Source organism: Eurytemora carolleeae, unplaced genomic scaffold (assembly GCF_000591075.1).
Source record: "Eurytemora carolleeae unplaced genomic scaffold, Eaff_2.0 scaffold129, whole genome shotgun sequence".
In the NCBI taxonomy this organism is placed as follows: Eukaryota; Metazoa; Arthropoda; class Copepoda; order Calanoida; family Temoridae; genus Eurytemora; species Eurytemora carolleeae.
Window position 1 is genome coordinate 113,173 of NW_019396235.1, and position 21,789 is coordinate 134,961.

General features: G+C 36.9%; 4 protein-coding genes across 4 annotated transcripts in view; all 4 read left to right on the forward strand.

The window, feature by feature from the left end:
• The first annotated feature begins 1,192 nt into the window (after positions 1-1,192).
• LOC111698977 (tectonin beta-propeller repeat-containing protein) lies at positions 1,193-7,821 on the forward strand. The gene is made up of 3 exons (XM_023469486.1): positions 1,193-4,032; positions 5,535-5,686; positions 5,831-7,821. Exons 1-3 carry the CDS (start codon positions 1,782-1,784, stop codon positions 7,445-7,447), a joined length of 4,020 nt encoding a protein of 1,339 aa, XP_023325254.1. The 5' UTR covers positions 1,193-1,781; the 3' UTR covers positions 7,448-7,821.
• Positions 7,822-8,383: 562 nt separating this feature from the next.
• Positions 8,384-10,360, forward strand: LOC111698982 (prefoldin subunit 2). The gene is made up of 4 exons (XM_023469490.1): positions 8,384-8,582; positions 9,119-9,184; positions 9,963-10,086; positions 10,234-10,360. Exons 1-4 carry the CDS (start codon positions 8,416-8,418, stop codon positions 10,291-10,293), a joined length of 417 nt encoding a protein of 138 aa, XP_023325258.1. The 5' UTR covers positions 8,384-8,415; the 3' UTR covers positions 10,294-10,360.
• On the forward strand, positions 10,349-20,000 carry LOC111698978 (pre-mRNA-splicing factor SYF1). Its single transcript, XM_023469487.1, has 7 exons — positions 10,349-10,602; positions 11,559-11,770; positions 13,626-13,947; positions 15,554-15,673; positions 16,686-16,804; positions 17,564-17,959; positions 18,735-20,000. Exons 1-7 carry the CDS (start codon positions 10,363-10,365, stop codon positions 19,933-19,935), a joined length of 2,610 nt encoding a protein of 869 aa, XP_023325255.1. The 5' UTR covers positions 10,349-10,362; the 3' UTR covers positions 19,936-20,000.
• An 862-nt stretch (positions 20,001-20,862) lies between these two features.
• The window catches only part of LOC111698981 (succinate dehydrogenase [ubiquinone] iron-sulfur subunit, mitochondrial), a gene marked incomplete in the record, with an annotated part of 5,990 nt that continues 5,063 nt past the window's right edge, over positions 20,863-21,789 (forward strand). Inside the window, 2 exon segments of the mRNA XM_023469489.1 lie at positions 20,863-20,956; positions 21,038-21,098. Coding sequence (XP_023325257.1) covers positions 21,045-21,098 — 54 coding nt within the window.

Below are 21,789 nucleotides of genomic sequence, written 5' to 3' on the forward strand. Positions count from 1 at the left end.
ATGGAATTGATAGTGAGTAACTGGGAAGGATAGAATGGATAGTGAGTAACTAAAAAGGATGGAATTGATAGTGAGTAACTGGGAAGGATAGAATGGATAGTGAGTAACTAAAAAGGATGGAATTGATAGTGATTAAATGGGAAGGATAGAATGGATAGTGAGTAACTGGGAAGGATGGAGTGGATAGTGAGTAACTAAGAAGGATGGAATGGATAGTGAGTAACTGAGAAGGATGGCATGGATAGTGAGTAACTGAGAAGGATGGAATAGATAGTGATTAGTTGGGAAGGATGGAGTGGATAGTTAGTAACTGAGAAGGATAGAATGGATAGTGAGTAATTGTGAAGGATGGAGTGGATAGTGAGTAACTAAGAAGAATGGAATGGATAGTGAGTAATTTTGAAGGATAGAATGGATAGTGAGTAAATTAGAAGAATGGAATGGAAAGTGAGTAACTAAGAAGATGGAATGGATAGTGAGTAGCTGAGATGAATGGAGTGGATGGTGAGTAACTAAAAAGGATGGAGAGTGAGTAACTGAGAATTGGATGAAGTGGATAGTGAGTAACAGAGAAGGATTGAATGGATAGTAAGTAATTGGTAAGGATTGAGTTGATAGTGAGGATCTAGAAGGATGGATTGTGAGTAACTGAGAAGAATGGAGTGGATAGTGAGTTACTAAGAAGGATTGAGTGGAAAGTAAGTAATTGGGAAGGATGGAGTGGAGAGTAAGGCTAATATGGATGGAGTGGATAGTGCAGAGTAACTGAGAAGGATGGAGCGGATAGTGCAGAGTACAGGGTGTCCCACGAAACATGACAGTATGCAGGACGACTTGAATGTCGTCTTGATTTTTGATACAATTTGCTGCGTTTATTTGTCAACCTAATTTTAGAAGTAAATTTCTAGAGATAATAATCACAAAATTTCCCTTGTCCTGCCATTTCCAAAATGTGGTCTGCCTTTTTTGTGCTTTCAATATTGCCCGAGATATGAAGAATTTCGTTCAGAATTCGACAATTTTGCTTTTATTTAACAAAATTGAAATCTGAACCAAACTCTTTATATCTCAAGTAATATTGAAAGCACAAAAAACGCAGACCACTTTTTGGAAATGCCAGGGCTAGGAGAATTATGTGATAATTGTTTCAAGAATCATACATGTTAAAGTAGATAGAAGACTAAATGTCACAAATAAATTCAAATACCAAAGACGACTTTCAAGTCGTCTTGCTATTGTCATGTTTCGTGGGACACCCTGTATCTGAGAAGGATGGAGCGGATAGTGCAGAGTAACTGAGAAGGATGAAGCGGATAGTGCAGAGTAACTGAGAAGGATGGAGTGGATAGTGCAGAGTAACTGAGAAGGATGGAGTGGATAGTGCAGAGTAACTGAGAAGGATGGAGTGGATAGTGCTCGAGTAACTGAGAAGGATGGAGTGGATTGTGAGTAACTAAGAACGATGGAGTGGATAGTGAGTAAGTAAGAATGATGGAATGGATAGTGAGTAACTGAGAAGGTTAGGCTGAGAGCCTGCCTGAGGAATATGGATCCTATGGAATTATTGGAAATTTTAAATTTTCTGCAAAGAAGACATTGATTCATTGATTATAGTTTCTTAGTTCGTAATGCCGCGGTTTGCTCCTGCCCAGGATATATAAAAAAATTCTAAACAACGTTTTCTAACTTTTATAAATAAAATTGGATATTAGTTTTGAGAGATTTAGCTAATAATTGTATAATTATTTCAGAAAAATGAATATTGTTTAATTGTGTCTAGAATGCAGCCTGGGAGCTCTATATTTTCCGTAAACTCAAGCGGCCGGGTTTTCTATCTTGAACAGGGGAGTTCAGTATGGAAGGAATTCCAATATCTTGGAATCGAATTCAAGAAGATCGCCGCCGTCAAAAACGTCGTCTGGGCGATCGGTGGCGATCATCAGATATATGTATATGTGTACGGTGTAGAAGTGCCGATTCGAGTGAAAGAGACATTTTTCGAGAATGAGCGATGGAATCCCGTGGAGGGGTTTTGTGCCAATCTTCTACCAACGGATCGGCCGCATTTCTCCAGTATGGACGGTTACCAAGAGAAAAGTCGGGAATCCATCCATTTACCAACCATGGCCTGGGTTTGGGACGACGAATGGCACATTGAAACCCTTTTTAATGGAATGCAACTCCCTATCGGTGGATGGACTTACGCCGTCGACTTTCCGGCGGAGTATTACGACAAGAAAGGGTTTACGTCTTGTGTACGACGACGGAAGTGGATTCGATGTCGGAAATATGTCGCCATTGATTCCTGGTCAGCGGTTCCTGGATTAAATAAGGACGTTTGTGAAGAACCTTTTATTGATATTAGTGTCGGCGGATATGATATCTCCGGCGGAAACGAGTCGGAACTTATGGTCTGGGCAGTAACCGTGGCCGGGCGTATCATGGTCCGTCAGGGAGTAACGGATTCCAACCCCGAAGGTTGGGGTTGGATTCATATCCCTACTCCGACCGGAAAAGAAGTAAGTCAGCTATCGGTGGCTGCTTCCGGTCTTGTCTGGGCTGTAACTTGGCATGGTTCAGTTCTAGTACGACAAGGGATTTCTGCTCTGGATCCGACTGGTAACTCATGGTGCGAGGTTGAAGCTCCGAGACCGGAGATACCTCTTGCAATGGTCTCCGTTGGATTTTCAATCGTCTGGGGAGTTGGACGAGACGGTTCCGTCTGGTTTAGACAAGGATTTAAATCCGTAGATTCGTCCGCTAGTGATGTTCTTATTAAAGGAACGAAATGGATCAAAATGATCGGAACTGTCTCTATGATCAGCGTAGGACTAGAGGATCAAGTTTTCTCTATATCTCCGTCTTCACAGAACCAGGATATTCGATGGATTCAGATGAGAACCGGTGTTTCTCCGTCCGACCTGAGTGGTAAAACCTGGAAAACTATTACAGCTCAGGCACCTTTTCAATCCTTCCGACCTAGTCGTGGTCGAAGTGTTTCCGAGTCAAGTCAAAAATTAAGACGTTTTTCCGGGTCCTCTGAAACGCCTAGTGAAGCTTTGTCAACCCTGTCTGTAGAACCGACGGCCTCCGTTTCTAAATCAGAAGATGAACCTGACGTTTCCATGTTTAATAATTTCGGAAATAATATTATAAAATTTTCTGGTGAAATTGCGCTTGCCACGGCTGTCGGTGCCGTCACACAAGCAACCGTTGGACGAATTCCAATTGTTGGGACTGTTGTCGCCTCAGCGGCAACAAGAGCGGTCGCCCAGGAGGTCGCCAGATATTCAGCCTCTCCCGCCAAAACTGAATCTGAATCTGATCCTGATCCTGAATCTGAATCCAAGCCAGATTCTGAACCAATGCAAGTAGAATCTACTATGGACGAAAGTATGTTTGTGAGCGCCTTCGACAAATTTGACGATTCTGTTCCGGAAGTTCCAGCCGAATCTATGTCGGCTAGAGTTACATTTGACGATGACGAAAATGAGGATGGAGCAGGAGAACCACAATGGATGTGGTTGACTGGTGGCTCCTGCACGGTAAGAAATGATAAATCCTCCCCAGATTGGTTTCTTGAAACTAAACGTCCTGAACGACAAAAAACTATTGAACTTGAACCCTGGAGACAGGATATTATAGCAAGTCTAATCTCCAACAACGCGGAAACCAAAAAATATTCAAATTTTGAAGATGCCATAGAACGGAGTAGCTGGGTGAAGAAGGGATTGATTAAATTTAACCTTGGAGGCCAAGGACAAAGGTTTGAACAAGCCTACCTAGAACTAGAACAATGCGGAAGTACAGAGAATTCAGTGGATTTTGGAACCTTGTCTATATTCTCAACTAAATCTAATTTTAAGGAACACATCTCTTTGTCAGAAATAACGTGCATCTCCTTCTGTTCGGAGAAATCAACGCCCCAACTCGCCGTTTTTACTCCTAAACGAAGCAAGCTCTTGCTCCCAATACACATTAGGTTCAACTCAGAGAAGGAGATGGAGGAGTGGCATGCGGATCTTGTATCAGGTTAGTTAATTAATTGCTACTCTTTAAGCGTATATTGAATAAATAATGTGGAAGATATTGTCTTTTTTATAGTGTTTAATTCTGACAAATTCCTCAGTTGTTTCTATAGCAGAATGTGATAGTTCACTTTTACAGTAGTTCACTTTTACAGTAGATCACTTTTACAGTAGTTCACTTTTACATTTGTCCACTTTTACAGTTGTTCACTTTTACAGTAGTTCACTTTTACAGTTGTTCACTTTTACAGTTGTTCACTTTTACAGTTGTTCACTTTTACAGTAGTTCACTTTTACAGTAGTTCACTTTTACAGTAGTTCACTTTTACAGTAGTTCACTTTTGTTCACTTTTACAGTAGTTCACTTTTACAGTAGTTCACTTTTACAGTAGTTCACTTTTACAGTTGTTCACTTTTACAGTTGTTCACTTTTACAGTAGTTCACTTTTACAGTTGTTCACTTTTTTACAGTAGTTCACTTTTACAGTAGTTCACTTTTACAGTAGTTCACTTTTACATTTGTCCACTTTTACAGTTGTTCACTTTTACAGTAGTTCACTTTTACAGTTGTTCATTTTTACAGTTGTTCACTTTTACAGTAGTTCACTTTTACAGTAGTTCACTTTTACAGTTGTTCACTTTTACAGTAGTTCACTTTTACAGTATAGTTCACTTTTACAGTAGTTCTTCACTTTTACAGTAGTTCACTTTTACAGTAGTTCACTTTTACAGTTGTTCACTTTTACAATGAAAAATAATAAATTTTCAAAGTCAATATCTTTACCTCGTGATCAGACAAAGGTTTTAAGCTAACCATTGTGAAATGAACATTGAACATGCATCTGCAATCCTTTTCATGATAATTAAGATTAGAAACACCTAGCAAAACTGCAAAATGCTCAAAAATGTAACAAAATTTTGCTCCAAGCTCTTAAGGAAAACAAAACAATAACAAAAAAGCTTAAAAACTGAAATCCCAAAAATTATTTTATATCCCTTAATTCAGGGAATTCAGGGATTTAAAGCAATTATTATAAATAGACTGGACAAAATATTTATTCCATGTTAGAAAATGTTCAAAAAAAAACTAAATTTTTTAAATTTAAGAAAAGATTAAAAAGAAAAAAATGTCCATTAGTCGGAACTTTTGGGTGACTGATTATTTTTTAACAGTAAATTTTTTAACTGTGAAATTTTTTAGTATGAATATTCCAATTTTTTGCATAAACTTGATGAGCCATTCAGAAAAGGAAATTTTTGAAAATCTCAATTTTTCAACAGTTTAGGTTTGGGTATTGAGAGCAAAAGATTTTGTTCGCAGTTTGTGTTTGATATTTTGTCCCAGGGACCCTGATCCAAGGATCCTCAAATTTTTTCAAAAATGAATTACATTTTCACCATTTTTTAAGAATTCAATTGTTGTTTTTTTTTTAAATAAGTTTGATTTAAAAGTAAATTTGACAGTAAAATTAAATTTTACAAGTGTTTATTAGAAAATATGTTCAGGAATAAATGGTGTACGTGGAACTGTAGGCCGTCCCTCCTCCTCCAGTATATTCTCATTAACCAATAGAGGAGAAGTTCTAGTCTTTGATCCATCAGCAAACCTGGATACAGGACTAGATGAGAACTCAGAAGTAGGGAGTAGTTACTCACAGGTTAGTACCCCCCCGCCCCGCCCCAAAGTTCAAGTACTATTTAATATTCCACCAAAATCCTTTCAAAGTTGAGTAAATTATTTTAACAATAAAAAAATTTTCTTTTGTATTTTAAAAGCATTGAATTCTTTCTGTTTGTTCTAGGAAATTGAAGTATTTGAGAAACCTCTGCCATTGCTTGAAGGATTAACTAACGGGTTTGAACCTGGATCTTCTCTCTACGTGGAGCTACGTCTCCTGGAGTCCTGTGATACTTTTTCCTTGAACCTAATGTTGGGAAAACTAGGAATCCCCGGAGTAGACATCAGTCTTCACTTCAATCCTCGGCTTAATCTTGATCAGATAGTTCTAAATAGTTACCAGAACGGAGTCTGGGAGAACGAGGAGAAACTACCCGTCATTGTTATTATGGACGACGGTTCGGCCATTCGCGCATTTCAGAGATCTAACATTATCCAGCTCGTTATTAAAGCGCTCGCGGATAAATATGAAATATTTGTCAACGGAATGAAGTTTGGCGGGTTTAAGTACAGGCTTAGACCGGAGCACGTGACACATTTTAAAATCGGAGGAGATGTGGAGGTTAATAAAGTCGTGTACACCTCCAAATCAAGAATTTTGCCTCCGACGGACATGTACTGGAGGTCCCTTGGAGGCGGACATCTCCTCCAGGTTGAGTGTGGACCTGGAGGCGTGGTTTGGGGACTCTCTTATGATGGTACAGCCTGGGTCTACACTGGTGGATGGGGCGGAGCACATTTTAAAGGCTCCGCCTCCAGCAATCAAGGAATTTATCCAATGCAAGACCGAAAATACTTCTATATTTACGAAAATCAAAGATGGAATCCGTTAACAGGTTTCTCCGCCCACGGATTGCCCACAGACCGGTACATGTGGAGCGATAAATCTGGGAAATATTCCGCCACCAAGGAGAGCATTAAACTCCCGTCCTCCGCCTGGCAGTGGACCGGAGACTGGATTGTGGATTACCATACTCCCGGCGGAGTAGATCGGGACGGATGGCAGTTTGCTACGGATTTCCCGGCCAGCTATCATGACAAGAAAACGTTTACAGACTACGTCCGTCGACGGCGTTGGGCCCGGAGATCCCAACTTGAGACCTCTGGTCCCTGGAAACCCGTTGGATCAACTAAACTAATAGATATCTCCATCCAACCCTGGGTTGATGCCAAGAGTAAAGTAAGTGTCTGGGCAGTTGCAACCAACGGAGAAGCCCTATTACGTCAAGGAGTCAGTAAGGATATCCCGGAGGGTACAGCTTGGACTCATGTTATGAGCGATTCTCTGTTTCAAGGAGTATCTATCGGAGTGGATGGTTCGGTTTGGATGGTTAGCTCCGAGGGTCTGATATTTCTCCGTCAAGGTATATCTGATATGAGTCCCACGGGGAGATGTTGGAGTCAGGTTTCAAACCCGGATAAAACCACGGTCTTCCGAAGTGTTAGCTGTGGTAGGGTTGGATTGTGCGGTCTGGACAGCACAGGACGACTCTGGCTCCGACAAGGGATTCAACCTCAGTTTCCGGAGGGAACCTCTTGGGCTCTTGTGTCGGAGGGGGTGAAGAGCGTATCCGTCGGAGATCAATCTGATATCTGGGCGGTATTGGAGAGCCAACACGGGGTGGGTGGAGTAGTTGCAAGAAGGCGTGGTATTACTCCGGCCCGGCCCACTGGAGATGAGTGGGAGACATGTATCGGAGGTGGTTGGAAGCATATTTCTATCAGAGGTTGGACTAAGTAGATAATTTGAATATTCAGCGATTTATTTATTTCAAATCGCGCAGTACTTAATAAGAGCTTTTAATTGAATTAAATTATATTTTAAATTAAAAACCTATACAGCAGAGATACAAACAGTTGAGTTTAGCACAGTGAGCCTCCAAAAAACATGAGACATTTATTCATCGTTATGCAGTATTTATCCTTTGTTATTTAAACTTTTAAAGCAATTCTTTCATCTCTATTTTTTTTGGTACTGACTGTGTGTGTTTTATTTCTACTTAAAAATTGTGATTTAGAAATCTCAGTTCTGAAGAGTTTCAGCATTTAAAATTTTTAAACAATACTTATTTTTTGATTTTTTGATTTCTTTATTCTCGCTCTCATTGTTTAAAAAATAAAAAAATTTATTCGCAAAACTAAGAAAATTTTTTTGTCCTTTTAAAGTTTATGAAAATTGCAACCCCAAATCTAAAATAAAACATTTTTTTATTGTTACATTTATTATGTATCTTGTTTATCACGGTCATTATCTGTAATGTATTTTAAATCTACTTGAAGATTATTTTATTTGGAGTTTAAAATTTCTGCATCTAAGATTTTAATCAAATCAATGCAAGGGTTATATATTTCCCCAATGTTTTCCCAGTTCTCTTCTAAAAAAATTGTTAGCTATGTTTAAAAAGAAAAACTTAACTTTATCTGATTTTCTAATCCAAAACTGTTTTCCTGTTCTCTTCCTTATATAAATATTATAGTTTTATATGTACTGATTTATTAATTAATTGTCAATTTAGCATTTATCAACATACTCTTAATGTCATTTATGTAAAACGATCGTTTTTTACGTTAGTTTTTGTATCGTTACAATTATTTTTCATTTTAACGTTCAAGGCATATTCTGAACTTAGATTTTTTATAGTAACGTTCAATGTATGTGTGCACGTTTCTTTGTAACGTTCTCAACGTTCCTAATATTTCCAGATAAAAATGAAGGACAAGAAGGGACAAGAAGAAATAATCGCAGGGTTCCAGTCGCTGAGGAACGAGCAACGGTCTGTTGCTGCTAAAATTAACGAGCTCCAGCAAGATCTGAACGAACACAAGATCGTTATTGAAACTCTTGAAGGCGTAGATGGAGATAGAAAATGTTTCAGGTAAAACTAGATTTATTAAACATTTGTTTGGCCCAATTGGCTGACAGAATGAATCATACCGGTGTCATGGCTTGAATTCGAGTCGGACTTTAGGCTTTAATTATGTCAGCCTGAAAAGCCTTGACCTAGAAGTGGTTGTGAAGGCTTACCCCCCATAGGTCAGGGAGCTATATGACACCCCCTTGCACTCTTCATTTACATTCGATTCACAACGGTATCTTTAAAGGTTTGTAAAAACAAGAACAAAGAAGAGTTCCATGTTTTTAACTGTTAAGTTCATCATTTCAAATCAAAAATAAGTGGCTTGCAGACTTTAGCTTACAGAAACAACAGAGTTACTTGTAAGAATAAAACACTTTTAAAAACTAGAAGAAAACGACAATATCTTCAACATAGTGGATCAGTTAAAGCTTTTAAGCTTACCGTTGTAAATCAGATATGCCACTTTTCAGTCCCTTCTACTTGAAATATAAATTATTATTATTATTTTTATGATTATTATTATTATTATTATTATTATTATTATTATTATTTAGAATGGTTGGTGGTGTGCTTGTAGAGAGGACAGTGAAGGATGTTGTTCCTGCACTTGTAAACAACAGGTACAGTACACCTACACTACTTTAGTACGCTGAATGTTTCGTTGAATGGTTGGATAGTTGATTGGTTGAAGGGTTGGTTTGTTAGATAATTTGTTGGTTGGTTGAATGATTGGTTGAATGATTGGTTGAATGATTGGTTGAATGATTGGTTGAATGATTGGTTGATTGAATGGTTGATTGATTGGTTGATTGATTGGTTGAATGATCGGTTGAATGATTGGTTGAATGATTGGTTAAATGATGGGTGGAATGATGGGTCGAATGATGGGTCGAATGATGGGTCGAATGATGGGTCGAATGATTGGTTAAATGATTGGTTGAATGTTTGGTTGAATGATTGGTTGAATGATTGGTCGAATGATTGGTTGAATGATTGGTTGAATGATTGGTTGAATGATGGGTCGAATGATTGGTTGAATGATGGGTTGAATGATGGGTCGAATGATTGATTGAATGATTGGTTGAATGATTGGTTGAATAATTGGTTGAATGATTGGTTAAATGATTGGTTAACTGATTGGGTGGAGGGCTAGTTGATTGGGTGATTGGTTGATTGATGGAAAAAGTTACTGGTTGGTTGATTGATTGATTGCTCGTTAATTTGATTGGTTCATTTGATTATTTTATACTTATATTGATTTTTTATCTGACTGATGGAAGGATGGATGGATTTATTGATTTTATGGACCGATTGTTTGATTATATTATGGATTGGTTGGTTGCTTGATTGATTGATTGATTGATTGATTGATTGATTGATTGAATTAGTATAATCCAGGGATAAGCTGGGTAAGCTAGTAGAGAGTTTAAACACCCAACTGACGGATAAGGGAGCTGAGATTAATGGGTATATGGAGAAACATCAGATTCAAATAAGGGGACAAGGACAAGAAGGGAAAAAGGTAAGAAAAAGTACTTACAACGGAGAAGAAACCGAGTTTTCCTGATTATATATTTGAGGCAAATCGGTCGGTTCATGTGTTATGCTCGGATAAACAAACAAACTTTGTATGGAAAAATAATTATTATATATATTTATTTTATTTCAGGAGGAGAAGGATGGAGATGTCAAATCTGGAGGAGTTTTGGTCTCTCAACAATCCAACTAATCATTAATAATTTACATATTTTTTACTTTTCATGCTTTAACAACTTAACAATTAATAATTGCAGAAAGAATGATAGAATCGGCTGGAGTGGGCGGCCAGGGGTCCGGGAAGGAGGCTCACCATCTCGTCTTGAACGAGGAGGATCTCGCCTACGAGGAGGAGATACTCAGGAACCCGAACATGATTAAGCCCTGGATCCGGTATATCGAACACAAGGCGGATTCTCCGAGAAATATCTTAAACCTGGTGTTTGAGAGAGCACTCAAGGAACTCCCAGGGAGTTATAAACTATGGTATAATTATCTAAAGGTGAATTATACATTTTTTCATGATAAAGCCATTTACAGAGCGTCCCATATCATATTGGATTATCTTCAAGCTTTAAAGCCAAAATACTCGCATAATACTCGAAAAACCTACTATTTTCTTCATGGTTATTTTTATATTTATAGCCTTTACAATTTTTTAAATGATCATTCTTTTTCAAACCTCTGATTAGTCCCGAAAATCGCAATTTAATGTTAAAAACAATCTAATATGATGACACCATGTAAAAAGATAATATCCTTGTAACTCTTTTTTGTAATTTTCGTAAATCAGCGAGTTAATTTCAGAACAATCTGAAAGTTCAGATTATTGAAGCATTTTTCTCACATTTTCCCCCAAAGTTTTTTTTGTGATTTTACTCACTGGATTAAGTGAAAATAAATGATTTATACGAAAAATAAATGAATTTTTGGGTATTACGTACAGGGTGTCCCACGAAACATGACAGTTGGTAAATAGTTTTCACTATATAGATATTAAATGCTGTTGCAGTTTAGTTCGTTTAAAAAATCTTTTGCTCAAATATATTTTACGTTGAAGTTTATTTTATTATAATATGACTCCTTTATAATAGTTTTATTTTTGTCTTTGGTATTAAACAACTTCTTCCAAAATCATGAAAATTCTTGAAAATATCTTGAAAATGAGAGTATATAGTTAGATTTATACAAAAATATGCGCCATTGCAACTGGACGACTTTAGAAAGAGATATTTGATCCTATCTATTCTCTAGGTGCGCAGGAAACAGATCAAGGGTCGGTATTTGATCCTATTTATTCTCTAGATGCGCAGGAAACAGATCAAGGGTCGGTATTTAATCCTATCTATTCTCTAGGTGCGCAGGAAACAGATCAAGGGTCGGTGTTTGATCCTATTTATTCTCTAGGTGCGCAGGAAACAGATCAAGGGTCGGTATTTGATCCTATCTATTCTCTAGGTGCGCAGGAAGCAGATCAAGGGGCGGTGCATCACAGATCCAGGATACGACGAGGTCAACAACTGCTTCGAGAGAAGCCTCGTCTTTATGCACAAGATGCCGAGGGTGTGGGTGGACTACTGTAAGTTTCTCACCAAGCAGCAGAAGATAACGCGGACAAGACGAGTATTTGACAGAGCACTAAGAGCTCTCCCTCCAACCCAACATGACAGGTCAATATTTTTACCATCCGGGTTTTAAATTCCGCAACTTTTTTTAAGTTAAATCCGGGTTCAAGTAGTTTAAAATCAAATAAATACTAAAGAAAAATGATTAATATGACTAATTTGGAAAGTTATAATATGTCTTATGTCATTTTTAGTGGCAGTACAATTGTATATTGGTTGTTTGTAAATAAACGCAACCGAAACATGAAATCGAACCCAGTATTTACAGAATTAAAAGCTTAAACATTCATATGAAGTTGTCCGAATCTGGTGAAAAATTCGAAAACCTAAGCTAATAGCACAGTACTAGTACTTTCTTCAGATAAATTTTTTAAAATAAATTATTTCATTATTAGATTTAAAAATCTGGAGATGTATGCATTACAATGTAGTTTTTAGCAACGTTGTGTCGCCTTTTCTGAAAAAACTAAACAAAAAATGTTGAAAAAATTCGCCAAAAAAAAGTTTATATAAATAGTTTAGTGTAAAAACGAATAGTGTGTGTCCCCCCCCCCTCTCCAACTCCCTCCTCTTTGCCTGGGCTACTTCCCCCCCCCCTCTCATGTTGAAACTGTAAATTATTGTTTCGGCATAATCCTAATAAAATGAATGTAAACAGTTTTTAGCCACCGAAACCGAGTTCATATTGTATTTCAGAATAAATTTGTGTAGACTAAATAAATTCTCTCATGGCCACCGTTGATTTAGAAAACCTAAAACTCTTTTTATATGTATCTATGACGATTCCGAGGTTGAATTAAGTCTCCTGGCTTAAATTTAGCCTTTTATGATAATTTTATTGATTTGGATAAGAAAGAAACAAGTTTAAAGTTGCAGGGGGATTATAAATATAAAGAAACATTATAAATTCCGTACAGTCGTCTTTGTGGGTAACCCTGTTTGTCCCCCATATTGACCATATATTAAAGATATTTATTAGTTGAAAAAGTTGAAGCAAAAAAGGAAATGGTGAAAAAATGGGAAAAGATAATTATTTCACAGAACGGATTCTGGATCCGCATTAACATATACATTATACATGGCTTTTATATCGCTAGTGAGTGGTGGTAGCTTTCTTATGGATATAATCTTTTCGTTTTGGGGTTTCAAGTTTTCTGTTGAAAAATAAAAAGCTATCTTTTTAGGAATACAACGTTTTAAACTCGCAAAAAAGCGTATTAATTTTTTCTCTTCAAACCCTATTTTATTTTACCAGTAGTTAGGAATGTATATTAAAAGGGGAAAATGAATGTTTTTTTTGGGGGTAAAAAGTTGCACAAAGTTTAAAATTTTCAAGCTGAATTTGAATCTTCGAAATCCTAATTTTAATAGTGGTTTAGTTTATAATGGCTCACTTTTTAAACCTTTTTTCTTTTATTACAACTAACCTTTCTCCTTATAAATTTTCTTATATTCCAATGACGCTTGAGACACCAAAAAATCTTGGAAAATCATCTTAGGAAAGTTATTTGAGAAAATGAAGTCTAACTTTTTTCGGAGGAGAAATGGAGTTTTTTAACTGATATTTGATGAGCCCGTTGTTAGCCATGATAAGTCAGGAGCTGCAAACCATAGCAGTGTTGAATGTGATGTTTTGTTTTATCCAATCCTGTCCTTTTAGGATTTTGTCCTATTAACTATACGTTTTAAGTATTAGTTTTTTAATATCAATAAATGCTTTTTTTTGGGTAAAAATTTGCACAAAGTTTAAAATTTTCTAGCTGAATTTCAATCTTCGAAATCGTACTTTTAAAAAGGTTAAAAATTTACTTCCAAAAATATTTTTATGTTCATAATTAAAAAATCTGAAAAAATGGTTTTACACATTTTACACATTTTACACATTTTTTTGTTGTTGCAGGATTTGGCCTCTGTACATAAAGTTTGTCCGAGCGTATCCGATCCCGGAAACTGCAATCAGAGTATTCAGAAGATATCTCCAGATGTTCCCGGAGAACAGCGAGGACTACATCCTCTACCTCATCGACATCGACCGCTTGGACGAGGCCAGTCAGGTCCTGGCACGCTGCGTTAATAATGACGATTTCGTGTCGAAGAAAGGCAAGTCTAATCATCAACTGTGGAATGAGCTGTGCGACATGATTTCTAAGAACCCGACCAAGATTCAGAGTTTAAACGTTGACGCCATTATTAGAAGCGGACTCAGACGATACACGGACCAGGTACAAATATACATTATTTAATTTTCATTTAAAATAAGAGCTTTCCCGATTTAATAAGGTACCTTTTGAACCATTATCTGATCAATAACCACACTACTGAAAATGAACCATCAGGATTCAAGTCAAAACACCTAATTTTTTTTTCGGAATATATTAATATGCAGGCTTCTGAGTTATAATCTAAAGGGGGGGGGGCATAACACGTATTACTCTCTGGGAAATTTAAACAGTGTATAAACATAACTTAGCATTGTCCTAGGAGGCTGATTTTTTGCATGCGAGCTTAAAATTATGTATATTACATGCATTTTTTGGTTTTGAACGGATCTGAGCAAAAGTGCGCGCGCACGCGCGCTTTTTGTTAAAAAATACGACTTTTTTGACGGTAAATAAATCTTAGCTTCATTATTTGCACTTGAACATTTATCCTTGAAAAAAACATTTACTCTTGAAAAAAATATGCGCTCAAAAAATTCACCTCCAAAGCCTTAAATGTCCGCGCGCGCGCGCAATAAAAGAAAATATCTTTGAATACTGATTTGCTAAGTTTTGCCTAAGTCAGAATAAAAGTAGCATGAGATACATCAAAATCAAAAGTCGTATTTTTTCACAAAAAGCGCGTGTGCGCGCGCGCGCACTTTTGCTCAGGTCCGTTCAAAACCAAAAATTGCATGTAATATACATAATTTTAAGCTCGCATGCAAAAAATCAGCCTCCTAGGACAATGCTAAGCTATGTTTATACACTGTTTAAATTTCCCGGAGAGTAATACGTGTTATGCCCCCCCCCCCCATTTTTAAGATTTCAGTAAATCCATTTTAAGGAAGTTGTAGAAATTAAGTGCATTTTTAAGTCTAAACTCAATCGTAACTGTTAATGCACTTGATTTCTACAATTTCTTAATTAAATTTATTTGCTCAAAATTCCCTAGGTGGCATTTTCTGAAAATTGAGAATATAACTCAGTAGCCTGCATATAAACATAATCCAAAGAAAAGTTGAGGTGTTTTGACTTGAAACCTGATGGTTCGTTTTCAGCAGTGTGTAACGTGCAAGATATGGTCGTTTCTTCTCAACCTTTCTCAAAGTGCTTAATTCTGACAACTAAATTCATTGTTTCTGCAAACAGATAAAGATCGTTCTGTTGTGAATCAGACATGACATTCTAAAAAAATGGGTCACTTGAATTTACTATTAGTCTTTTTAATATGGTTTTATAAGAACAATATATTTATGGATTAAGGAGATTGCAATATGAATTCTGTTTTTCTACGTTCTGAATATTGTTTTATAAGATGAATATATTTATGGATTAAGGAGATTGCAATATGAATTCTGTTTTTCTACGTTCTGAATATTGTTCTGACTTCTTCAAAATCTCAAGTCAAATTGGAAATATGTTTATGTTTCAGTTTCAAATCTCCTTTTCTATCTTTAACAATCAACTTTATTCAAATTTTGTTGTTATTTTCTTTTCCCTTGTCCACTCCGCCCTCATGTTTTGTTTCCTGTTAAAATAATTAATTCAATATATTGTATTTTTTTATTGTTACAACCTTGCGAAAACCTTTTTGCCAATAAGTACAATTTACAATTTATATTTGTAGGTTGGGCATCTGTGGAATTCTCTTGCTGATTACTATATTAGAAGTGGATTATTTGAGAGAGCCAGAGATGTTTATGAAGAGAGTATTCAAACTGTAACCACGGTCAGAGATTTTACTCAGGTAACCACGGTCAGAGATTTTACTCAGGTAACCACGGTCAGGGATTTTACTTAAGTAACCACGGTCAGAAATTTTACGTCCCTTTTTTTATGTCCCTTATTTTTAATCTTGATTCACTGGATATTCGTAATTATTGAATATAATATACTCTGTATATTAATGTGATATATGCAATATATGAATATCATGACAACAATCGGAAATGTTCTTATATACTCCGCCAGGAGTCCTGAAAATAATCCTAACATAAACATAAAAAAAGTAGCCACGGTCAGAGATTTTACAGAGGTAACCACGATCGGAGATCTTACTCAGGTAATCACGGTCAGAGATTTTACTCAGGTAACCACGGTCAGAGATTTTACTCAGGTAACCACGGTCAGAGATTTTACTCAGTTAACCACGGTCAGAGATTTTCTTAGGTAACCACGGTCAGAGATTTTACTTTGATGCGTATGCACAGTTTGAGGAGCTGCATAACTTATCCGCCTTGTCTAGGTGTTTGATGCGTATGCACAGTTTGAGGAGCTGATTAACTTATCCTCCTTGTCTAGGTGTTTGATGCGTATGCACAGTTTGAGGAGCTGATTAACTTATCCTCCTTGTCTAGGTGTTTGATGCGTATGCACAGTTTGAGGAGCTGGCATTAACTTTTTCTCCTTGTCTAGATGTTTGATGGGTATGCACAGTTTGAGGAGCTGGCATTAAATTTTTCTCCTTGTCTAGGGGTTTGATGCGTATGCACAGTTTGAGGAGCTGAATAACTTATCCTCATTGTCTAGGTGTTTGATGCGTATGCGCAGTTTGAGGAGCTGGCATTAACTTTTTCTCCTTGTCTAGGTGTTTGATGCGTATGCACAGTTTGAGGAGATGCATAACTTATCCTCCTTGTCTAGGTGTTTGATGCGTATGCGCAGTTTGAGGAGCTTGCATTAACTTTTACTCCTTGTCTAGGTGTTTGATGCGTATGCACAGTTTGAGGAGCTGGCATTAACTAATCTTCCTTGTCTAGGTGTTTGATGCGTATGCACAGTTTGAGGAGCTGGCTCTGTCTAAGAAGATGGAGGAGATTGCTGAGAGTGAGAGTCCTGGTGACGAGGATGAGGTGGAGGTAGAACTCAGGATGGCAAGGTGAGATACAGTTAATATCCTCGTACAACACTAGGGGTGTATATTTTCGTGAAAAGCATCTTCCCTAGACTCATTTTGAAAATAATTTCCCCCCGATGATTGGTAGTCCTACGATGAATAGGGTTGTGTTTAACGAAGTTAATTTTAAAGAAGTTTATTCAACTTGCTTTCTTTTTGTCTTTAAAGTTTTGAATACTACTTCTTTAGTGTTATTTTAGATTTCTTGGCTGCGCCCATTTACCATTTCTATTGTAAACATGTTCTCTTTGTGTATATTGTAAAACAAAAACAAACAAAAATTTCGTGGATTTAAAAAAAAATTTCGTGGATTTTTAAAATGTTCAAAAATCGAATTTTGATGGAGGCAAATTTTTGAAAATTAGATCATCCATAAACCTTCCCTGGGTCACGCGAGGTCCTACAAAAATTTTTGGCCCAATGGGTTCATCCTTATTGACGTATATTGGATACAAACGGACAGACAGACAGACAAGCAACTTATGTATATAGATTAGATAATTATCATTATTATTATTATTTTTATTTTTATTAATTTGTCATATCATTATTATTATTATTTTTTACTATTGTTCTAAACATTGTTTAAATAAATCGAATTTTTTTATCATTTTCATAACACCATTCATTGATCATATAGTTATTTTATTATCATAATTATCATCATTTTTATTATTATTATCATCATTATTATAATGTCAAATGTTATAATTATGTTTATTAACTTTCTTATTATGTTAGGTTTGAAGATTTGATGGACCGAAGACCTCTCCTCCTGAACTCCGTCCTGCTCCGCCAGAACCCGCACAACGTGGTAGAGTGGCAGAAGCGTGTGACCCTACTGGAGGGGAAACCCAGGGAGATCGTCAACACCTACACCGAGGCGGTGCAGACTGTTGACCCCAAGCAGGCCGTAGGCAAGCTCTTCACCCTTTGGGTCAACTTTGCTAAGTTCTACGAGACGAACAAGCAGATCAATGATTCCCGGATTATATTTGAGAAAGCTACGCATGTTGCGTACTTGAAGGTTGATGAGCTGGGCAGCGTCTGGTGTGAATGGGTTGAGATGGAGCTGCGTCATAATCATCATGAAGAAGCTTTGAAGCTGCTACAGCGGGCAACTGCTCCGCCCCCCCGGTATTATTATTTAAAGGGACTGTATCATCAAGTTACAGAGTGGCATGAGTGATTCACAACGGTACCATCAAACCGCCTATGTCTGAATGAATGAGATATTCTTATTTTTTTCTTTAAAAATTGATTATTCTTAGCTAATGGTATTTCTATAAGCAGACTTTCGAGTTTCTGCTTTAGAAAATTGTTAAAATTTAAGGTTTTTTTTAATCTAGAAATTAATGAGATATCCATTATTTTCTATTTGAAAATTGATTATTTTTAGTTGTGGTATCTTTATAATCAGACTTTCGAATTTCTGCTTAATTGTCCGAGTTAAAACACTTAAAGCTAGAAAAAAACAACGATATCTTTCACATCACTGATAATGGTTAAAATGGTACTGTGGTGAGTCGGACATGCCCCTCTTTTTTTTAAAGGAGGGGCACTTGATATCAAAACGACTGTCGCTTTAATATCGTTTGTATGTTAATTTTTAATTAGAAGACTGATAATATTACATATCTATAAATAGCAGTTTTTATCCAACATTAAAGTTTATAAATTAATCGCACATAAATAAGTATGATGTTTAGTTATTATCAGTACTTTTTCTAATTTTACAATAAAAATTAGGGGTATCTTATTTTAAAAAACCAGTTTATAGATTAGTCACTCTATTTTCTTCCGTTATAAATAACTGATTATTTTTATCTCCTCTTTTAAAAACAATTTTATAAACTTCCAAAATGAAAGTTTTGGTGATATTTCTTTCTTTAAAAAAAATGTTTTTGTTCAGGCGTGTTTCCTATCACGACGATGCTGAGACTGTTCAGATGCGTCTCCATAAATCCCTCAAGATCTGGTCTCTATACGCAGATCTAGAAGAGAGCTTTGGCACCTTCAAGTCCGCCAAGGCAGTCTACGATCGTATCTTGGATCTCAAGATCGCCACCCCGCAGATCATCATCAACTACGGTCTGTTCCTCAAGGAGAACAACTATTTCGAGGAGGCCTTCAAGGCTTACGAGAAAGGAATCTCTCTGTTTAAATGGCCGAATGTTTATGATATTTGGAACACGTATCTCTCCGAGTTCTTGGCGCGCTACGGCGGTACTAAACTGGAACGTATTAGGGATCTGTTTGAGCAGTGCCTGGACGGATGCCCGGAGAAGTACGCGAAGAACATATACCTACTGTACGCCAAGCTGGAAGAGGAGCACGGAATGGCCAGACACTCCATGGCCGTCTACGACAGGGCCGTTGCCGCCGTCGAGAAGAAAGAAACGTTTGAAGTTTTCAATATTTATCTTCGTAAAGTTGCAGAAATCTACGGAGTCACCAGAACCCGGCAAATCTACGAAAAAGCGATTGAGGTTCTTGGAGAGACAGAGTCTAGGGAAATGTGTGTTCGGTTTGCGGAGATGGAAACCAAACTTGGAGAGATCGATCGAGCTCGCGCGATTTACGGACATTGCAGCCAGATGTGCGATCCTCGCGTCGCGCCTGAATTCTGGCAAACCTGGAAGGACTTTGAGGTAAAGCACGGTAATGAGGACACGTTGAGAGAAATGTTGAGAATCAAGAGAAGCGTCCAGGCGACCTTCAACACTCAGGTTAACATGATGGCTAGCGCTATGATGCAGAGCAGTGGAACGGGAACAGTATCAGACCTTGCTCCGGGTCTAACACTAGGACTGAAGGATGATATGTGGAGATTGGAAGCTAAGGGTATGGAGAGTGATATCAAGGCTGGAGAGGGAGCAGCCGCGGCCAAGCCCAACATTATGTTCGTCCGCGGAGAAACTCAGAGCAAGGCCGTTGAGGAAACCCAAGCGGCGGCCAATCCGGACGAAATTGACATCGACAGCGAGGAGGAGGAAGAAGAGGAAGAGGAGGAAGGGGAGGGAGAGAAGGAGAAGGTTGAGAGACCTGTTGGAGGAGTTGAAAAGATGGATGTTCCCGACAAAGTATTTGGGGGATTGAAAAAGAACGATTAATCTAAGTTTCTGACATTTTATCAAATAAAAAATTTTTGATAATAAACTTGTTATTCTAAAATTGACTGTTATAAACATTTCCCGAACCCAGAAGAAAATTTTTCTCATCCTAATGTAAAATGTATGATGATAAAATGTACCATGCATTGTACGTAAAACAATTTGCTCATATATACAGGTGTCCCAAATCATCATAGTCGATCTGTTTATAGCTATAAATTGAGATAAGGGTTGAAATAGAAATTTTTTCTAAATGAATCATTTAAAAACAATTTAAAGTCTAATATAACCTTTTTTGGGGCAGAAAATACTAGGTTTTTCGAGTATATTAGCGTATTTTGGCGTTAAATCTTGGAGATAATCTAATACGATACGGGACGCTCTATATTATTTCTTATATATATATATATATACATATATATATATATATCATTGTTTCAAGGGGGAGGGGTGTTTAGTCCCTACTCCAATAGCTCATTAGCCCCCCATACCAGTAGACGCCCCCGGGAGATGACATTCGTAATTTCTATCAGATTCTGTCATGATCGTGAAGTTCAAATTACAAAATATCTTTATAATTTATTTCATAAAATTTTCATAATGTTTATTAGGAGAGTGTCTTACATTCTATAAAGGGTTATGTAATAATATATTTAAAAGAAAGCTGTCTAAAGTGGCCATTTTATAGCTTTCTTCTTAACAATTCTCATGATTTCATGGTCGACTCTATAAGGATCTAAATTCTTAAAATTTATTCTTAATTTTGTATTTATTTTCAAATTTAGATTCCGTCTTTAAAACACAGATAAAAAGATAAATTTGATAAAAATGGGATTGTTACGTAGTGCAAGATTGTATGAATTGTCGCGTAGTGCTGGATTTAGGTAAACAGCTGATATTACACAACCTTAAAACCTTTCCAGTTACACAGAGACGCGTTCTTAGTGAAACAGTAAATAAAATAGTTGCTCATCTCAGCCTCAGTTTAAGGAAACCAGCTAAAGATTTGAGATCCTTAAAGGTCAGTGGACGATCATCAAATTATTAAAAAGTAATCTAAGTGTTATATATGGGCTAGTTTCTGAATTTCTGTTAATTTCAGATATAAAATGAGCGTTAATGTTGTAAGACAGAGTGCTAAGCTCTGCTCAACCATCAGCCCAGTAAGTTTATTATATTTTTCTAACTTAACGATCTGTAGACCCAATTTGATAATCCATCTAGAGCTCCTGCTTCAATCGTTCTCTAGGACGGACCATAAGAAGCTGCTATTTTCCCAATATTCTCTCTTAAAACGGTTGAATAAAACAAGTCACTCTTAAAACAGGGGTTACTTAATGTTTCGTCTTAAGTACTCTACATTTTACCCTATGCCAGAATCTGTAGCATTATGTTTATGAATTTGGTAACGAACGATTTTTGGACCCCCTCCCCCCTCCTGTCAATTTTGTTCGTGGATCTTATTTGTTAGACATGGATATAATTGACCATGTGGCCGCAGCGCTCGGCCCCCTAGCCTGTCCTAGCCGCAGCGCTCGGCCCAGAAAGTGTCATAACCTAACCTAACCCTAAATTAAAATCGTTCACTAGGACGGACCCATGAATTTTGTATAATATTTGTTACGACGCATATTGATGTTTAAAGAGTATAATTGAAATATTACGACAAACGGCATGTATAATTATTGATATATTACGACGCAGGTTAGTTTTGAAGAGAATTGAACAACGTAAATATTTATGACATTGACTAATCCTTAAGAATTATTAACGTGAACCCCCCTCCCTACCCCCCAAATATATATACACTGCTATTAGATATAAACAATAATAAAAAGTAGAAGGGGGGGGGGT

What these genes read in the sequence shown, in the direction of transcription:
- LOC111698978 (XM_023469487.1), top strand. Translation starts at nt 10,363, where the DNA reads ATGATAGAATCGGCTGGAGTGGGCGGCCAGGGGTCCGGGAAGGAGGCT. An exon ending in TCAGACGATACACGGACCAG is followed by an intron (nt 13,948 to 15,553) that starts GTACAAATATAC and finishes TTATATTTGTAG; the next exon opens with GTTGGGCATCTGTGGAATTC. An exon ending in GCAACTGCTCCGCCCCCCCG is followed by an intron (nt 17,960 to 18,734) that starts GTATTATTATTT and finishes GTTTTTGTTCAG; the next exon opens with GCGTGTTTCCTATCACGACG.
- LOC111698982 (XM_023469490.1), top strand. Translation starts at nt 8,416, where the DNA reads ATGAAGGACAAGAAGGGACAAGAAGAAATAATCGCAGGGTTCCAGTCG. An exon ending in GGAGATAGAAAATGTTTCAG is followed by an intron (nt 8,583 to 9,118) that starts GTAAAACTAGAT and finishes ATTATTATTTAG; the next exon opens with AATGGTTGGTGGTGTGCTTG. An exon ending in CCTGCACTTGTAAACAACAG is followed by an intron (nt 9,185 to 9,962) that starts GTACAGTACACC and finishes AGTATAATCCAG; the next exon opens with GGATAAGCTGGGTAAGCTAG.
- LOC111698977 (XM_023469486.1), top strand. Translation starts at nt 1,782, where the DNA reads ATGCAGCCTGGGAGCTCTATATTTTCCGTAAACTCAAGCGGCCGGGTT. An exon ending in GCATGCGGATCTTGTATCAG is followed by an intron (nt 4,033 to 5,534) that starts GTTAGTTAATTA and finishes AAATATGTTCAG; the next exon opens with GAATAAATGGTGTACGTGGA. An exon ending in TAGGGAGTAGTTACTCACAG is followed by an intron (nt 5,687 to 5,830) that starts GTTAGTACCCCC and finishes TGTTTGTTCTAG; the next exon opens with GAAATTGAAGTATTTGAGAA.